We start from the raw sequence: 15233 nt of genomic DNA on the forward strand, positions 1-15233 counted from the left end.
AATCCTGAGGATCGCCGCGCAGCAAAGAGATGACAATTTTAACCTTCTGCGTGGAGTTCCCTGATGAGTTAGGCTTCAAGGCAAAAAATAATTTACAATTATTCTTAAAGTTCAAAAATTTAGACCGATCCCCAAAAAACACATCAGGAGTAGGGATCTTTGGTTCAGCAACATGTGAATGAGCAAGATAGGCGGAAATTCCCCGCACTTCAGCAGCAAGCTGCTCCACATGATCAGACAATTGCTTCATCGCCATTGAGAAGAAAAAAAATTCCCCCTACGGCCTCAAAGACATAGAGGAAAAAATATACACAAAAACAAACAAAAAAAAATTCTGACACTTTTTTTTCCTTTTTTATTTTTTTTTTACAATTCTTTACTGCTATTGAGTACCCTAGAATCTGCGGTATGGCTGGTGATTCTGTTATGAATGAGTCACCGAAGGAGGAAAAACAAAAATACAAGCTAAGTTCAGAAAACCAGAGAGGTTGGTAGCTATTGGATTGCAGACCCCTGATCCTATTCACACAACTAACAGTAGCCGTGGGGGGTTCCTACGGTGCCCTAGACCCCTCTTTCACAGCCGGAGAACTAAATAAGCCTAAAGAAAGAAAGGGGAAATCTAAACTGCCCCAGAGCAGACCCCAAAGCAATAGATAGCCAACATGTATTGTCGGTGAAAAGCAGATGAAAACACAAACACAGACAGAAAGACATGTTGAACAAACGATGGGGCCCAACTAACTAAATAGGAAAGGACAGAAAAGATGCTGGCTGCAATCCGCAAAAATACTGCCAAAATAATGTCCAACACGTCTGATAGAAAAAAGGCCCTGAAGTCACTAGACTTCAAAAACACTATATCAGCACTCAGGTATATTCTGAAGACTGAGCAAAAGATCAACTTGACCAGAGACAAAAATGGAGCTCAGCCTGTACCAACAAGGGCAGGCAGAACACAAACACTAAGTAAACAGAAAATATCTCATGGAAAAATAAGAGAGCAAATACTTAGCTTTCAGAAGACAGGTACTGAACTGGTTTGCAAGAGCTCAGAGCAGAAAGGATCACCAGCACCCCAGTAGGGCGTTGGATGCCTTATATCCACTCAGTGATTCTGGGTGTCCAATCAGGCTCCACCTGTTCAGATGACAGGTTCTTCCCAACCCAATAAATTTCACTACCTCTCTTCACCAGCAGAGGGAGTTCATCAGACATCAACGGTGAAGGGAAAAATGAACTCACAACAGTCACCACTCCACCAAGCCATGCAAGCTCTTCCTGCTGACACCATAAACTGTGACTCCACCACGCCATGCCAGCCCTTCCTGCAGACCCCATCGTTGGACTCCACCAATCCATGCCAGCACTCCATGCAGACTCCATAGCTACCACTCGTCCCCTCTGGCTGGGCTGCCCAGGACTCTCATTCAGCTCCTTCACCACCCAGGCTTGCTTCCCAAATGACGAACTATCAATATCACCAACAATCATCAAACACACCTGAAACTCTTTTATAGAGCCTCACACCTGATTTGTAATACGTGCACATTAAAACTAAAGCATAATACCACTCACCACCACCAGGGCAACTTAGAACAAATGACTCCACATGCAATAATTCTAATGGCCACCGGGGGCAATCAACCCACTTTGGCACCAAGCCAAAGGGAAAAAAGTTCACTTTGTCCATTTACTTGTCAGATCCACCTTGGATCATGACAGTATTCCTCCAGAGAAGGAGGAGATACACAGGACAGGGCCTGGCTTCCTCAGCAGCAAGATACTAACTGAGATTAGACATTGCACAGGCAAAGGTTAGTAGGAGTGGCGAAACTAAATAGTCAAGGGCTTTAGGTGATTGGTGAGGGACATATTACATAGGTGCACCCTGACTGCATAAGAACCAGAGAGTTCTGGCACCGCCTCCCTATACACACATAGCTTGGAAGCTTATAAGTGAGCAGAAGCACGGAGCACAGGACTGGCAACAGACAGAATTCACAGCATGGCTTGAAGCAGAAATTAAGTTGGTGTGCGGGGGATGGGAGGCCCTTCACTGATGCCAGCAGGATTGTTACACATGTATACTAAATTCATACAACCTACATACATACTACATATATACTACATTCATACAACATACATACTACATAATACATACATACTACATATATACTACATTCATACAACATACATACAAACTTACTGCATACATACTACATATATACTACATTCATACAACATACATGCATACTACATACTACATACATATTACATATATACTACATTCATACAACATACATACATACATACTACATACTTACTACATACATACAACATGCTACATACATACAACATACATAATACATTCATACAATACATACATATAGACATACAGTACATATAACATAGAGTACATACTCACCATCACTTGTCACTTTTATCCCCGAAGCCAGTGTCATCTCACTGTAAAAAATATTAAAATAACAAACAACCAATATACTTCCTGATCTGCAGAAATTCACGAGTGTCCCACGACGATCTCCTGCAGTGCATCACTGAGAGGTTACTACAGTTCACTGGTCTCACTTTATGGCAAAAGATGCGGAGTATATTGGTTGTTTGTTATTTTAATATTTTTTTACAGATGACACTGGCTTCGGGGATCAAAGTGACAAGTGATGGTGAGTATGTACTCTATGCTGTATGAATGTTGTATATATGTAGTATGCATGTAGTATGTATGTAGTATGTATGCTTTTTTTTTACATTCAACACATTAGCCGAATGATGGGACTACTACTGTCCCATCATTGGCTAATGTGTCAATTGCTGTCATTGTAGTTGGCATAGCCTGATGGGACTTGTAGTCCCATCGGACGATGCCTGCACACACACACAACCCTGGCAGCCCACTCAGACCCCCAGCAGGCCCGCACAGACCCCCAGCAGCCTGCACAGACCCCCGGCAGCCCACACAGACCCCCGACATGCCCGCACAGACCCCCGGCAGCCCGCACATACCCCGGCAGGCCCGTACAGACCCCTGGCAGGCCCGCACAGACCCCCGGCAGCCCGCACAGACCTCTGGCAGCCCTGCACAGACCCCCGGCAGCCCACACAGACACCCGGTAGGCCCGCACATACCCCCGGCAGCCCGCACAGACCCCCGGCAGGCCCGCACAGACCCCCTGCAGGCCACTCAGACCCCTGGCAGGCCCGCACATACCCCCGAGAGGCCCGTACAGACCCCGCCCGCACACGCACACAGGCACAGTCTCCGCCCACGCACAGCCCACACTCTTTCCCCCTCCCGAACTGGATGTGCTAGGAAAGAAAGGGTTTATTTTCATTCCGATATTTGTGCCCCATTGACTTGCATGGGTTTCCAGTATCAGAATCGGCGATACCTGATATTTTTGAGGTATCGGTCCGATCCAATCTGATCCAATATTTCCCAATATCGGAAGGTATCGCTCAACACTATTTGTTATTTTAATATTTTTTACAGATGACACTGGCTTCAGGGATCAAAGTGACAAATGATGGTGAGTATGTACTCTATGTTATATGCAGGGTCGCATCATCCATGAACCAAGTTGAGAAGTGAGCTCAGGCGGCACTCAGGAGGGGGCAGCAGCATGGCGCCACCCCCTGCAGTCAGATAAGTGCTATGCAACAGAGGCACAGGGAGTATTAGAACTCCCAGTCCCAGCCATGGGCGTACTACCCACCGTGGGGCAGCTGCCCCCCCTAGAAGCAGGGGCGCACCGTGAAAGAAGTAGGACTTTGAGAGTGGCCGGCCGGCCAGGTGGCCACACACAGCTGACAGGGGGCGGGCAGGACACTGCAGAGCAGGCTGAGAGCCCTGGCGTTGCTATGGCACCCAGCAGCGCGCTGGAGTTTAGACATGGTTCAGAGGCTGTCAAGTACAGCGCGTGCTATGTAAACACGCCTCTGAATGCTGTCTGAAGCCTCCAGGTGACTGTGTGAAGCGAGAGAGCTGAGAGCAGGACAGGGGACCTCCAAGCACCTGGAGAGAGACCCCCACACCTTCCCTGAGGACCATGTTCAACTGGAGCTCCTGGAGGAGACATTCTGGCAGAGCTGTGTGAGTACTACTACCTTGCTGCTGCTGCAGAACATCTTCCAAGGGTAACTATGGTTAGCTCCAAACTATGCATCTAGTGAATCTATGATATCCGGGGATTTGTACTCCACAGGCACTTCTACTCTTCCCTATTAATCCAGCTTTATATGCTGGGACTTCTAGTTCTCCAGCAGCTACAGCTTATTACTTTTAACCTAAAACCTGCTGGGGATTATATTCCCACAACAGTAACTTGTGGACTGCTACAAATTGTTACCTTGCGTTGCTGCTGCAGAACATCTTGGCAAGGTTGCACTTTATGAGGTTTGCAACCTGTGTCTAGTTGACAAGTTTTTAATGACATGCTGGTAAATGTAGATGAGTGGCTGCTGCAGAACATCTTGGCCACATGTAGTGTTTGATGTACTGGGACTTGTAGTCCCATAGAAGTTGAACAATTACAGTTTGTAGATAGAAATGATGCAGTAATTTACCAAGTAGGACTATAAATAAGGGTATGTGCACACGTAGTTTTTTGGGTGTGCGGATTTTGGAGAGAAAACCGCAGGTAAATCCGCAGGACAAAAGTCATGCGGTTTATCTGTGGGTTTGCCTGCGGTTTTGCCCTGCGGTTTTACACCTCATAATGGATGAGGTGTAGAACTGCAGCGTTTCTGCACCAAACAATTGACATGCTGCGGATGGTAAACCGCAGCAAAACCGCGCCGAAAAATCCGCACCATGTGTACTGCGTTTTTTTTTCCATTGAAAATAAAGGTACTGTACAACGCAGCAGAATCTGCTGTGTTTCCGCAGAGCCAAAACCGCTGCGGAAACGCAGCAGATTTCACTACGTGTGCACATACCCTTAGGCCTGGCCTCAACTCAACCTGATGATGCAGTGTGTGTTTTGTAAAGGTGGAAGCTGCTGCAGAACATCTTGGCCAATATTGACATATTCAGCAAATATTCCCATAAGTTGAAGAGGTTGTAGGTAAAGTTTTGGACTATTAGGACTATGCTCCATGTCCACGGCTTAGTGATATGGTTTGGTTTGCAGGTGCAAGCTGCTGCAGAACATCTTGTGGCTATTTCTGAACTAAATCCTAATTTGTGATGCTAGATTTGATCAATAATTGAGCTAATATTAGGTCATACAGGAGGCTTAAGGACTCCATCATCCATGGGATACCAGGTTCCCCATTCCCAGTGGCTGCACATATGAGGTCACCATAATAAGATTGGGATTGTGAAAAGTTCTGCTTTGTTAGCGCCCTCTTGTCTATGGGCTGTGTCTGGTATTGCAGTTCAGTTATATATCTCTCTTTTAGGCTGTGTGCCCACGTTGCATCTTTTAAGCGTTTCCACAGCGCTATTCGACAAGCGTTTCTGCTGCGGAAACGCTTAAGAAAAGCATCAAATGTAATATAATGGAAAACGCACATGTTGTGCTAATGGTGCGTTTTTTCCGCTGCGGAAATGCTAAGCTAATTTTGCGGAAGCGCACACGTTTCCGCGTACATTCAATTGTATAGCAAAAACGCATAGTAAAACGCTTAGCAAAAGCATCAAAAACGCTTACAAAAGCGCTTCATAAAACACATGCGTTTTCCTGGGAGGAGGGTGTTTCCGCCCCGGGAATATTCTGCATGGAAAACGCTACGTGGGCACATAGCCTTAATGTAGAGTGACTATTTGGGGATTTAAGGGGATCCTAAAGTTGGTCCCCCCCCCCCGCACCAGAGCTAATCAGTTTTATATTAATATTTACTAAGAAAATGTCATATAAAATATGTACATTGTTTTGAATAGCATTTAAATACCTTTCACGTCCATTACATCAAAGAAGGTGACATTGACTGTGACACAAACGGCCAAAAATTGCTCTAGGCTGCTGCTGCTCCATTGACGGGGTCGCATTATGACCCACAAGGTATTGCAACTGTGACAATCAAGTTTAAAAAATAATCCAACTGGTTCTGATTCTTTGTGGTGGTACCTAGCGGGTCACTATGCGACCACATTCACCTGCATTATAGAAGCCGCTGTTTCATGGCCAAAGTCGACATATAGCCCCAGCTTAATGAAAAATGACTATTTCCACATCATGTGCGGTATATAGACTGTAGTGTATGATGTATACAGGTCATACACATCGTGTGCGGTATATAGAGTGGAGTGTATGGTGTATACAGGTCATACACATCGTGTGCGGTATATAGAGTGGAGTGTATGGTGTATACAGGTCATACACATCGTGTGTGGTATATAAACTGTAGTGTATGGTGTATACAGGTCATACACATCGTGTGCGGTATATAGACTGTAGTGTATGGTGTATAGAGGTCATACACATCGTGTGCGGTATATAGAGTGGAGTGTATGGTGTATACAGGTCATACACATAGTGTGCGGTATATATACTGTAGTGTATGGTGTATACAGGTCATACACATCGTGTGCGGTATATAGAGTGGAGTGTATGATGTATACAGGTCATACACATCGTGTGCGGTATATAGAGTGGAGTGTATGGTGTATACAGGTCATACACATCGTGTGCGGTATATAGAGTGGAGTGTATGGTGTATACAGGTCATACACATTGTGTGTGGTATATATACTGTAGTGTATGGTGTATACAGGTCATACACATCGTGTGCGGTATATAGACTGTAGTGTATGGTGTATAGAGGTCATACACATCGTGTGCGGTATATAGAGTGGAGTGTATGGTGTATACAGGTCATACACATAGTGTGCGGTATATAGAGTGGAGTGTATGGTGTATACAGGTCATACACATCGTGTGCGGTATATAGACTGTAGTGTATGGTGTATAGAGGTCATACACATCGTGTGCGGTATATAGAGTGGAGTGTATGGTGTATACAGGTCACACACATCATGTGCGGTATATAGAGTGCAGCGTATGGTGTATACAGGTCATACACATCGTGTGTGGTATATAGACCCCTCTTCTGGATTCTTCTGTGTGGTTCTTGTATGTACGGTGATGGCGCTGATATCCTTGTGTTCATATATATTTTCTCTATTTCTCTAAATTAAAATGTCCACTATTGTACAAATTTTTACAGGATAGACATGAATCTGTATGAACCAGATTAATTAGTACCGACTTTAAAAATTTACTGGGGGGGCCCCGTTGTGCAGTTCACCTCAGGCGGCAGAGAGGCTAGGTTTACCCCTGGTTATATGTACTGTATGTCTATTTGTATGTATTGTATGAATGTATGAATGTATTGTATGAATGTAGTATGTATGTTGTATGTATGGTGAATGTATGTAGCATGTTGTATGTATGTTGTATGTATGTAGTATGTAGTACTGTATGTATGTTGTATGAATGTAGTATACATGTAGTATGTATGTATTATGTAGTATGTATGTATGTTGTATGAATGTAGTATGTATGTAGTATGTATGTATGTTGTATGAATGTAGTATATATGTAGTATGTATGTATGTTGTATGAATGTAGTATATATGTAGTATGTATGTAGTATGTATGTATGTTGTATGAATGTAGTATACATGTAGTATGTATGTAGTATGTTTGTATGTTGTATGAATGTAGTATATATGTAGTATGTATGTATTATGTAGTATGTATGTATGTTGTATGAATGTAGTATATATGTAGTATGTATGTATGTATGAATGTAGTATATAAGTAGTATTTATGTAGTATGTATGCAGTATGTTGTATGAATGTAGTATATATGTAGTATGTATTATGTAGTATGTATGTATGTTGTATGAATGTAGTATATATGTAGTATGTATGTATTATGTGAGGAACAGCCCACCACTGCCACCAATATGTGACAAATGGGCAAAGCCGCTGTCGCCAAATTGTGACGGATAGCGGACCCTGTGCCACCAATAGGTCATGATCCCACCACTGACACGGGTTTGTCAGCAGATGGAGGGACATGACGCACTGCCGGCACACGGCTATCACAGGCACAAATGGGGGCTTATCTTAGTTATCCCACCACCGGCACCACGTGACAAAAATGCAGCAAGCTAACCTTGCTCTAAAAATTTACCCCAGGGGGGGTATTTTGGATGCCCCACCACTGCTGACAACCTTCAAAGAACTGCGGGGATTTATGTATATCCCACTTTCTCAGTTCCACTTTGGAACTCGCTGCTCTCCGGCGCCCCCCTTACCCTCAGGTCAGTCAGGGAACTGCACCTAAGATAATTAGTCACCTGACGGGCTGCTTGTTGTGCACGGGCAACTAGACTACGGCAGTAAGGGAATTATCAATGTAGTGGCCTCATTCAGCAATATAAGACCCTTCTGTACTGCCAGCTAGCCTCGCCAGCCGCGCACACCACGCTGCCACCAGCCACGCTTTACTTAATCAAAGAGTTAATTAAGAGGGTCCACGGCAAACCCCAAATTAGTAGCGATTATCTAAAAAAGGCGAATAGTTCGTTTCTTAGAGCATGGAGTCAAACTGATAATTTTACGATTTATTCCCCAAAGTCGGGCAGTGCTTACAAATACAAAAGTTGTAATAAATTGAGACATTACATATGTACAAATACAAATATAAAACAAAGTGGATGAAAGAACAGAAAGTAACACTCACATGTGCGTAGGTGGTATTAGACAGACCATGTGGCTGGGGGAGGGGCGCTTAACCAAATGTCCCCACTCATCGGCACGTCTCTCTGGCAGGAGGACTCCAGGTGAACTGACTGGAATTTGGTAGGGAATACCTATAGCCTAGGGTCTGTGACCTCACAAAATGGGCAGTCAGGAGAGGTCCAACCTCCCTCTCTCCAAGTTAAGATTTGACTACAAAACTTAGAATAGCTATATCTAAACGAGAAAAGCCCGTACCAACACACATAGGGCATCATTGTTTGCGATTTACCGAATAGAATCCGAAGACACCAAGCATGCCATACTTAGGACACTCCGTTTGGGAGCAATCCATATCTCAGTTTCTGGAGGGATTAGGATTATGAAAATTAGAGATTGGTAAGCTGCTTTCGTTGCCTACGCAGTGATATGGTTATTATATCTCTGAGTTGTATGGTTTTTGCAATATGACTTGTTTTAATACTTCCCATATACTGGCATCCAGCCTCGGCCAGAACAAAGAGATCTTTTCCCCTAGCTATGCTTCGAGAGGAAATGCCCAGTATCAGGTTTCAGATGCCGGCAGAAAGCACACACACACACAGACAACTGCTAAGGGGGGCAAAAGGAGGGGGCTGTAAGGGAGGGGGGAAGTGCTGCCAGCTGACAGTGTACAATGTCCTCAGTAGTGTAAAATGGGAGATTTCTAGAAGGTTCTAGAAACATCATACTTTAAAGACATTTTACATTACATAGTATCTATGTATGTTGTATGAATGTAGTATATATGAAGTATGTATGTAGTATGTAGCATTTTGTATGTATGTAGTATTTATGGTTTTTTTTTACATTCAACACATTAGCCGGATGATGGGACTACTACTGTCCCATCATTGGCTAATGTGTCAATCACTGTCATTGTTGCAGGCATAGCCCGATGGGACTTGTAGTCCCATTGGACGATGCCTGCACACACAAAACCCCCAGCAGGCCCCCACAGACCCCCGGCAGGCCCACACAGACCCCCGGGAGGCCCACACAGACCTCACTGTCTATCATGATCTGTCAGGTAAATTTGGAGTGCAAAAGACAGAAGCCACAGGCTGTAGGCGATTCTATTGGATTGGCATGAGAGGGCACATTTAAAAATGTGGGCAGGAATGTCACACGTCTGTGAGTAGGAAAACTGTAAAAGCTGATGATAAACCACCACTGCATCTCATTGTGAGTCGACGTCCATAAGAAATGGAAGCCATTGATCATCTGAAGCTAGAGCCCAGCAGGACAGGGCATAGCTACGTCTTAACCATCATCTATCAGTTCACCAAATTTGTAGTGGCAGTCCCAGGGAAGGATTTGACAGCCCAGACTACACAGCGGAGGAGCAGGGAGAGTTAAATATTGCAAATGCTGGGGCCCTGCCCAAGCAAGGGGGGCCCACTCGTGGACATCGGTACTGGCACTGGGCCCCTCATAGTACGCCGGTGTGTCTGACGGCGGGTGTGCACCCCCACCGTCAGAGACACTTGATTGCAATATGAGGGACCCTGTGCCAGTGCCGGCGCCCAAGAGTCGGCCCACCCACCTGTCCAGGGCAATGGCACTCGCACGGTTGCGTGCGATAGGTGGTGACCCCGGGCCATGGGGGGAGGCAGCCCAGTTAGGGAGGTTTAAAAAATGGCATATGTTGATGTTGGACATTCAGCAGCTGCAAATGGAGGAATCGGAGAAGTCCGAGGAAGAGGAGGACAAAAGCGAGCCATTTTTCTGGCAACCTATGTGTCATCAGGGGAAGGTGGGACAAAATCCTTTGAAACCCATGCATGGTTCATTTTAATGAAGGTTAGATCATCAACATTTTGGGTCAACAGATGGGTCCTTTTTTCTGTCAGGATTGAGCCAGCAGCACTGAAGAATCTTTCCGATAGCACACTAGCAGCAAGGCAAGCGAGCTCCTGTAAGGCATATTGTGCCAATTCAGGCCACAACATGGTCATGAAACCCCTGTCTCCAACGCCACTTCTGATGTGTGCACCACGAACACCTCTTCCATGTTTCCCCCTATGGCTCGTTGGAGAACCATCACCGCTGCTGTGTGCTGGGAATGCCTCAAACAAACGGTTTACCAGAGTTGCTTGTTTGTTAGCCAATATTAGGTCAAGGTTTTCCTGTGGCATGATGTTTTGGAATTTGCCTTTATAGCCTGGATCCATGATGCTGGCCAACCAGTAGTCGTCATCAATCATCATTTTGGCAATGCCCAGTCTATATAGACATTTTATACACCATCCAATTTCAGCCTGTTATATTGAGGTGTATAAAATGTCTATATATAGGACTGGGGAGATTTGAATCTCTCTACAGACTTGAGGACACTGAACTATTTTCTCAGGCCCAGTGTAGATTACACCTCAATATGACAGGCTGAAATTGGATGGTGTATAAAATGTCTATATAGGACTGGGGAGAATTTGAATCTCCCTACAGACTTGAGGACACTGAACTATTATCTCAGGCCCAGTGTAGATTACACCTCAATATAGCAGGCTGAAATTGGATGGTGTATAAAATGTCTATATAGGACTGGGGAGAATTTGAATCTCCCTACAGACTTGAGGACACTGAACTATTATCTCAGGCCCAGTGTAGATTACATCTCAATATAACAGGCTGAAATTGGATGGTGTATAAAATGTCTATATAGGACTGGGGAGAATTTGAATCTCCCTAGAGATTTTAGCAAGCTGACAATGATGCTCTCAGTCCCAAGTATGGCAGCAGGCAGCCTAATAAGCAGGACTGCTGCACACAAAAGTGTGCAAAAATGAACGCTTGGTAACTGGGCAAAAAAGAGGATGAAAAGTATTTTTGCTTTTAAAAAAGCAGTTTGCACAGCAGTGTGAAAACAGCAATGCAGCTATTAGGGAGCCTTATAAGGCAGCCTAATAACCAACAGAGCTGATGCACCAAAATATAGCCTCCCCTTGCACTGCACACTAACTGGTGTGTTATACAGGCAAAATCGCTAGCAGCAGAAGCAGTTTTTGTATCTTCTTCCCTGCGTGACGCTCTCCCTACAGAATCAGCAGCAGCAGCAGCTTTCCCTATTCTGAGATCAGCAGAAGTAAGATGGAGGTCGGCATGCACGCCCTTTTATAGCCCCTGTGATGCCACACAAAGCAAGCCAATCACTTGCATGCCTTTCTCAAAGATGGTGGTGACCGCTGCCTATGTCATCGCGTTGCCCACAGTGTGCGTCCTCCATCATTGGCTGAAAAAGGGCGCTGAAGTATCATTTGAAACGCGACTTTGGTGCCATGGTCGCCGACCTTGTGGCCGACCTCACGCTATGGTCGGGTTTCGTTTCATGAAACGCGACTTTTGCGAAAGTCAGCGACTTTTGAAATTGACCGACCCGTTTCGCTCAACTCTAGTGGCCAGCCAACTTGGAACAGTGACCCCCACCGCAGGATACGATTGCGTTCCGAGGCGGTCACAAGAGTTTTCCCTGGGGGAAGCCAGGCAAGATCAATAGAGGCAACAGAGACCAACCTGGAAGTTTAAATGATGTGTCGAGGCTCCTCCAGCTCAGGAGGCAAAAAGGCTCTGGAGAGTGTGCATGCCTTGACGTTCTTGTCAGCTGGATGGAAATGAAGGACAAAATTAAAATGAGCAAAAAACAAAACCCACCGGGCCTGACGGGGATTCAGCCTCTGTGTGGATTGGAGGTAGGCAAGGTTTTTATGATTGGTGAATATGACTACCTGATGAAGAGCTCCCTCAAGAAGATGTCTCCATTCTTGTAGAGCTAACTTGATAGCCAACATTTCCCGATCTCCAATGGAATAGTTCCTTTCTATGGGGGAAAAAAACCTTAGAAAGAAAACAACAGGAGATCATCCGACCGGTAGGCGATTTCTGGGTGAGAACTGCAACTGCACCTATGGAGGAATCGTCTACCTCAAGAAAAAATTGCTCATTAGAATTTGGATGATGGAAAATGGGTGCAGAAGGAAAGGCTTTTTTGAGAGAAACAAGGGCCTTTGCTGCCTCCGAGGACCATTCTTTGGAGTTTACACCTTTCCAGGTTAAAGCTGTGATGGGCACCACTTGGCTGGAAAAGTGTGGGATGAATTGCTGGTAGTAGTTGGCGAACCCCAGGAACCATTGTATGGCTTTTAACTCAGACGGATGAAGCCACTTAAGGACCACAGACAACTTCTCCGGGTACATTTTTAATCCTGTGGAAGATGCAATGTACCCGAGGAAAGGCAAAGAGGATTGCTCAAAGAGGCATTTCTCAAATTTGGCATAAAGCCTGTTCTCTCTGAGTCTTTTTAGGACCAGGCGCACTTGCCTCCAGTGCGAATCCAAGTCTTTAGAGAAGATCAGAATGTCGTTCAGGTAGACATTGATACAAGTATAGAGCAGATCCCTGAAAATGTCATTAACAAATTCCTGAAAGATCACGGGTGCATTGCTTAGTCCAAACAGCATTACCAGGTATTCATAGTGGCCATCATGGGTGTTGAAGACTGTTTTCCATCTGTCTCCTTCTCGGATTCGGATCAAGTTGTAGGCCCCTCTGAGATCTTATTTGGTGAAGATCTTGGCCCCTCCGAGATGATCAAACAGCTCTGAAATAAGAGGTAATGGATACCTGTTTTTTACCATGATCTGGTTTAGGCCCCAGTAGTCTAAACAGGGCTGCAGGGATCCGTCCTTTTTCTTCACAAAGAAGAATCTTGCTCCTGCCGGCGAAGATGACTTTCAGATAAATCCTGTTGCCAGGTTCTCTTGGATGTAGTCTGACATGGCCTGAGTCTCTGCTTGAGAAAGAGGGTAAACTCTCCCACGAGAAGGAGATGTTCCAGGGGAGAAGATCAATCGGACAATCATACGACCTGTGTGGAGGTAATCTCTCAGCCTCTTTTTTCCCAAAGACATCAGAGAAGGACCAGTAAAAGGAAGGTAACTCAGTCAGGGTAACTGGTTGAACTGGAGGCAAAACAGGTTGAATCTGGGATAGACATCGATCCATGCAGCAATCTCCCCAACGCAGAACCTCTCCAGTTCTCCAATTTAGAACCGGTTCATGTATCTGAAGCCATGGTAGACAAAAAGCAAGGGATAAGACAAACAAGGGTACATATTAATAGGAATCATTCAGAATGCGTTAGACCTACCCGAAGTTCGACAGGCTCAGTCTGAAATTGGACGGGCTTGGTCAGTGGTTTGTCATCTAAAGCGGTCAGCCGTAATGGATCAGGAAGACACTGGACTGGTAAGTGGTAGCGATCCACAACCGCCTGCAGGTAAAGTTCCGTCCAGCTCCAGAATCCAGCAGAGTTCAGAAAATTTTATTGCTCTGAAGGACACAGAGACCGAGATTTGCAGTGATGGACAGAACATTCTCTACCCAATGTGGCCTCTCCAACTGATCCTAGGAACTGGAGTTTTCTGACCTCTTAGGACAGGTATGAATCAGGTGCTCAAGACTACCACAGTAGAGGCAACTTCCCTCTTTGCGACATGCCTACTGACGGTGGCTGGCCAGACTTACACGATCAACCTCCTTGGCTTCAGGGGAGGAAGACGAGGTAGCCGACTTTGGTGAAGTACTGCACAGGTGGTAGGGCTTTTTGTCATGTTTGATCTCATTATAACTTTCCTGAAATCGCAGATCTATTCTGGTTGCAAGGGATATCAAATCATCCAAGGTGGTAGGCCTGTCCCGTCCTGCCAGCTCATCCTCGATTCTTCCCTAAAAACCCTCCCAGAAGGTGGCCAGGAAGGACTCGTTATTCCAGCATAATTCAGATGAGAGAGTGTGGAATCAAACAGCATACTGAGCCACTAGAGTGTTCCTTGAGGTAGGCGGAGCAGAGCTGAAGCGGTCAACGTGACATGACCAGGTTCATCGAAGGTCCTGCGAAATGCTTCTAGGAAAGACTGAAGATCATTAACTAGAGGGTCCCCCCTCTCCCATAGAGGGTTCAGCCAGGCGAGGGCCTCACTGGCTAGGTGTGACATTATGAAGCCCTCCTTGGCTCGGTCAGAAGCAAACATATGCCCCAGGATTTTGAAGTGCAGCATGCACTGATTGATGAAACCCTGACACTGAGTGGGATCAACAAGGAAGCAGGCGGGGGCTGCCAGGTGAGGACCCTTACTTGCTGTGCAGACGGGCACCAGGGTGTCGGTAGACAAGTCAGTTGCAGTCGAGGTCAGCAGGGAATCCATGCGGGTAGACAAGCGGCAAAGATAAGATGTGATCTTGTCCTGTTGATCCTTTAGACGAGTCACCTCTTGGCAAAGCTCCACAGTAGGAGGTCTCTGAGATCCAGCGGTTCCATGACCAGAGCAATCTGTAATGAATGGAAGCGGAGGCACAGGTGATGAAGTTCACATTCATTTTTTATTTTTTGAGTGGAACCTCGAGAACTCAGTCCGTGGGGCTCCGAAGGGGATGTAACTAGTGAGCCCCAGGTATCCATAGTAAGATCCCTCGATCAGGAC

The 15233-nt window shown here is 45.5% G+C and overlaps 2 protein-coding genes across 3 annotated transcripts in view; both read right to left on the reverse strand.

Moving 5' to 3' along the window:
• GRM8 (glutamate metabotropic receptor 8) overlaps positions 1-15233 on the reverse strand; it is a 1729433-nt gene that overhangs the window by 597246 nt on the left and 1116954 nt on the right. The window lies entirely within an intron of this gene.
• LOC141087809 (uncharacterized) overlaps positions 14571-15233 on the reverse strand; it is a 41430-nt gene continuing 40767 nt past the window's right edge. Inside the window, exon 5 of the mRNA XM_073573653.1 lies at positions 14571-15082. Coding sequence (XP_073429754.1) covers positions 14571-15082 — 512 coding nt within the window. The remainder of the gene's footprint in view (positions 15083-15233) is intronic.

Source organism: Dendrobates tinctorius, unplaced genomic scaffold, assembly GCF_039654945.1.
Source record: "Dendrobates tinctorius isolate UK_male_01 unplaced genomic scaffold, ASM3965494v1 ptg000035l, whole genome shotgun sequence".
NCBI lineage: Eukaryota > Metazoa > Chordata > Amphibia > Anura > Dendrobatidae > Dendrobates > Dendrobates tinctorius.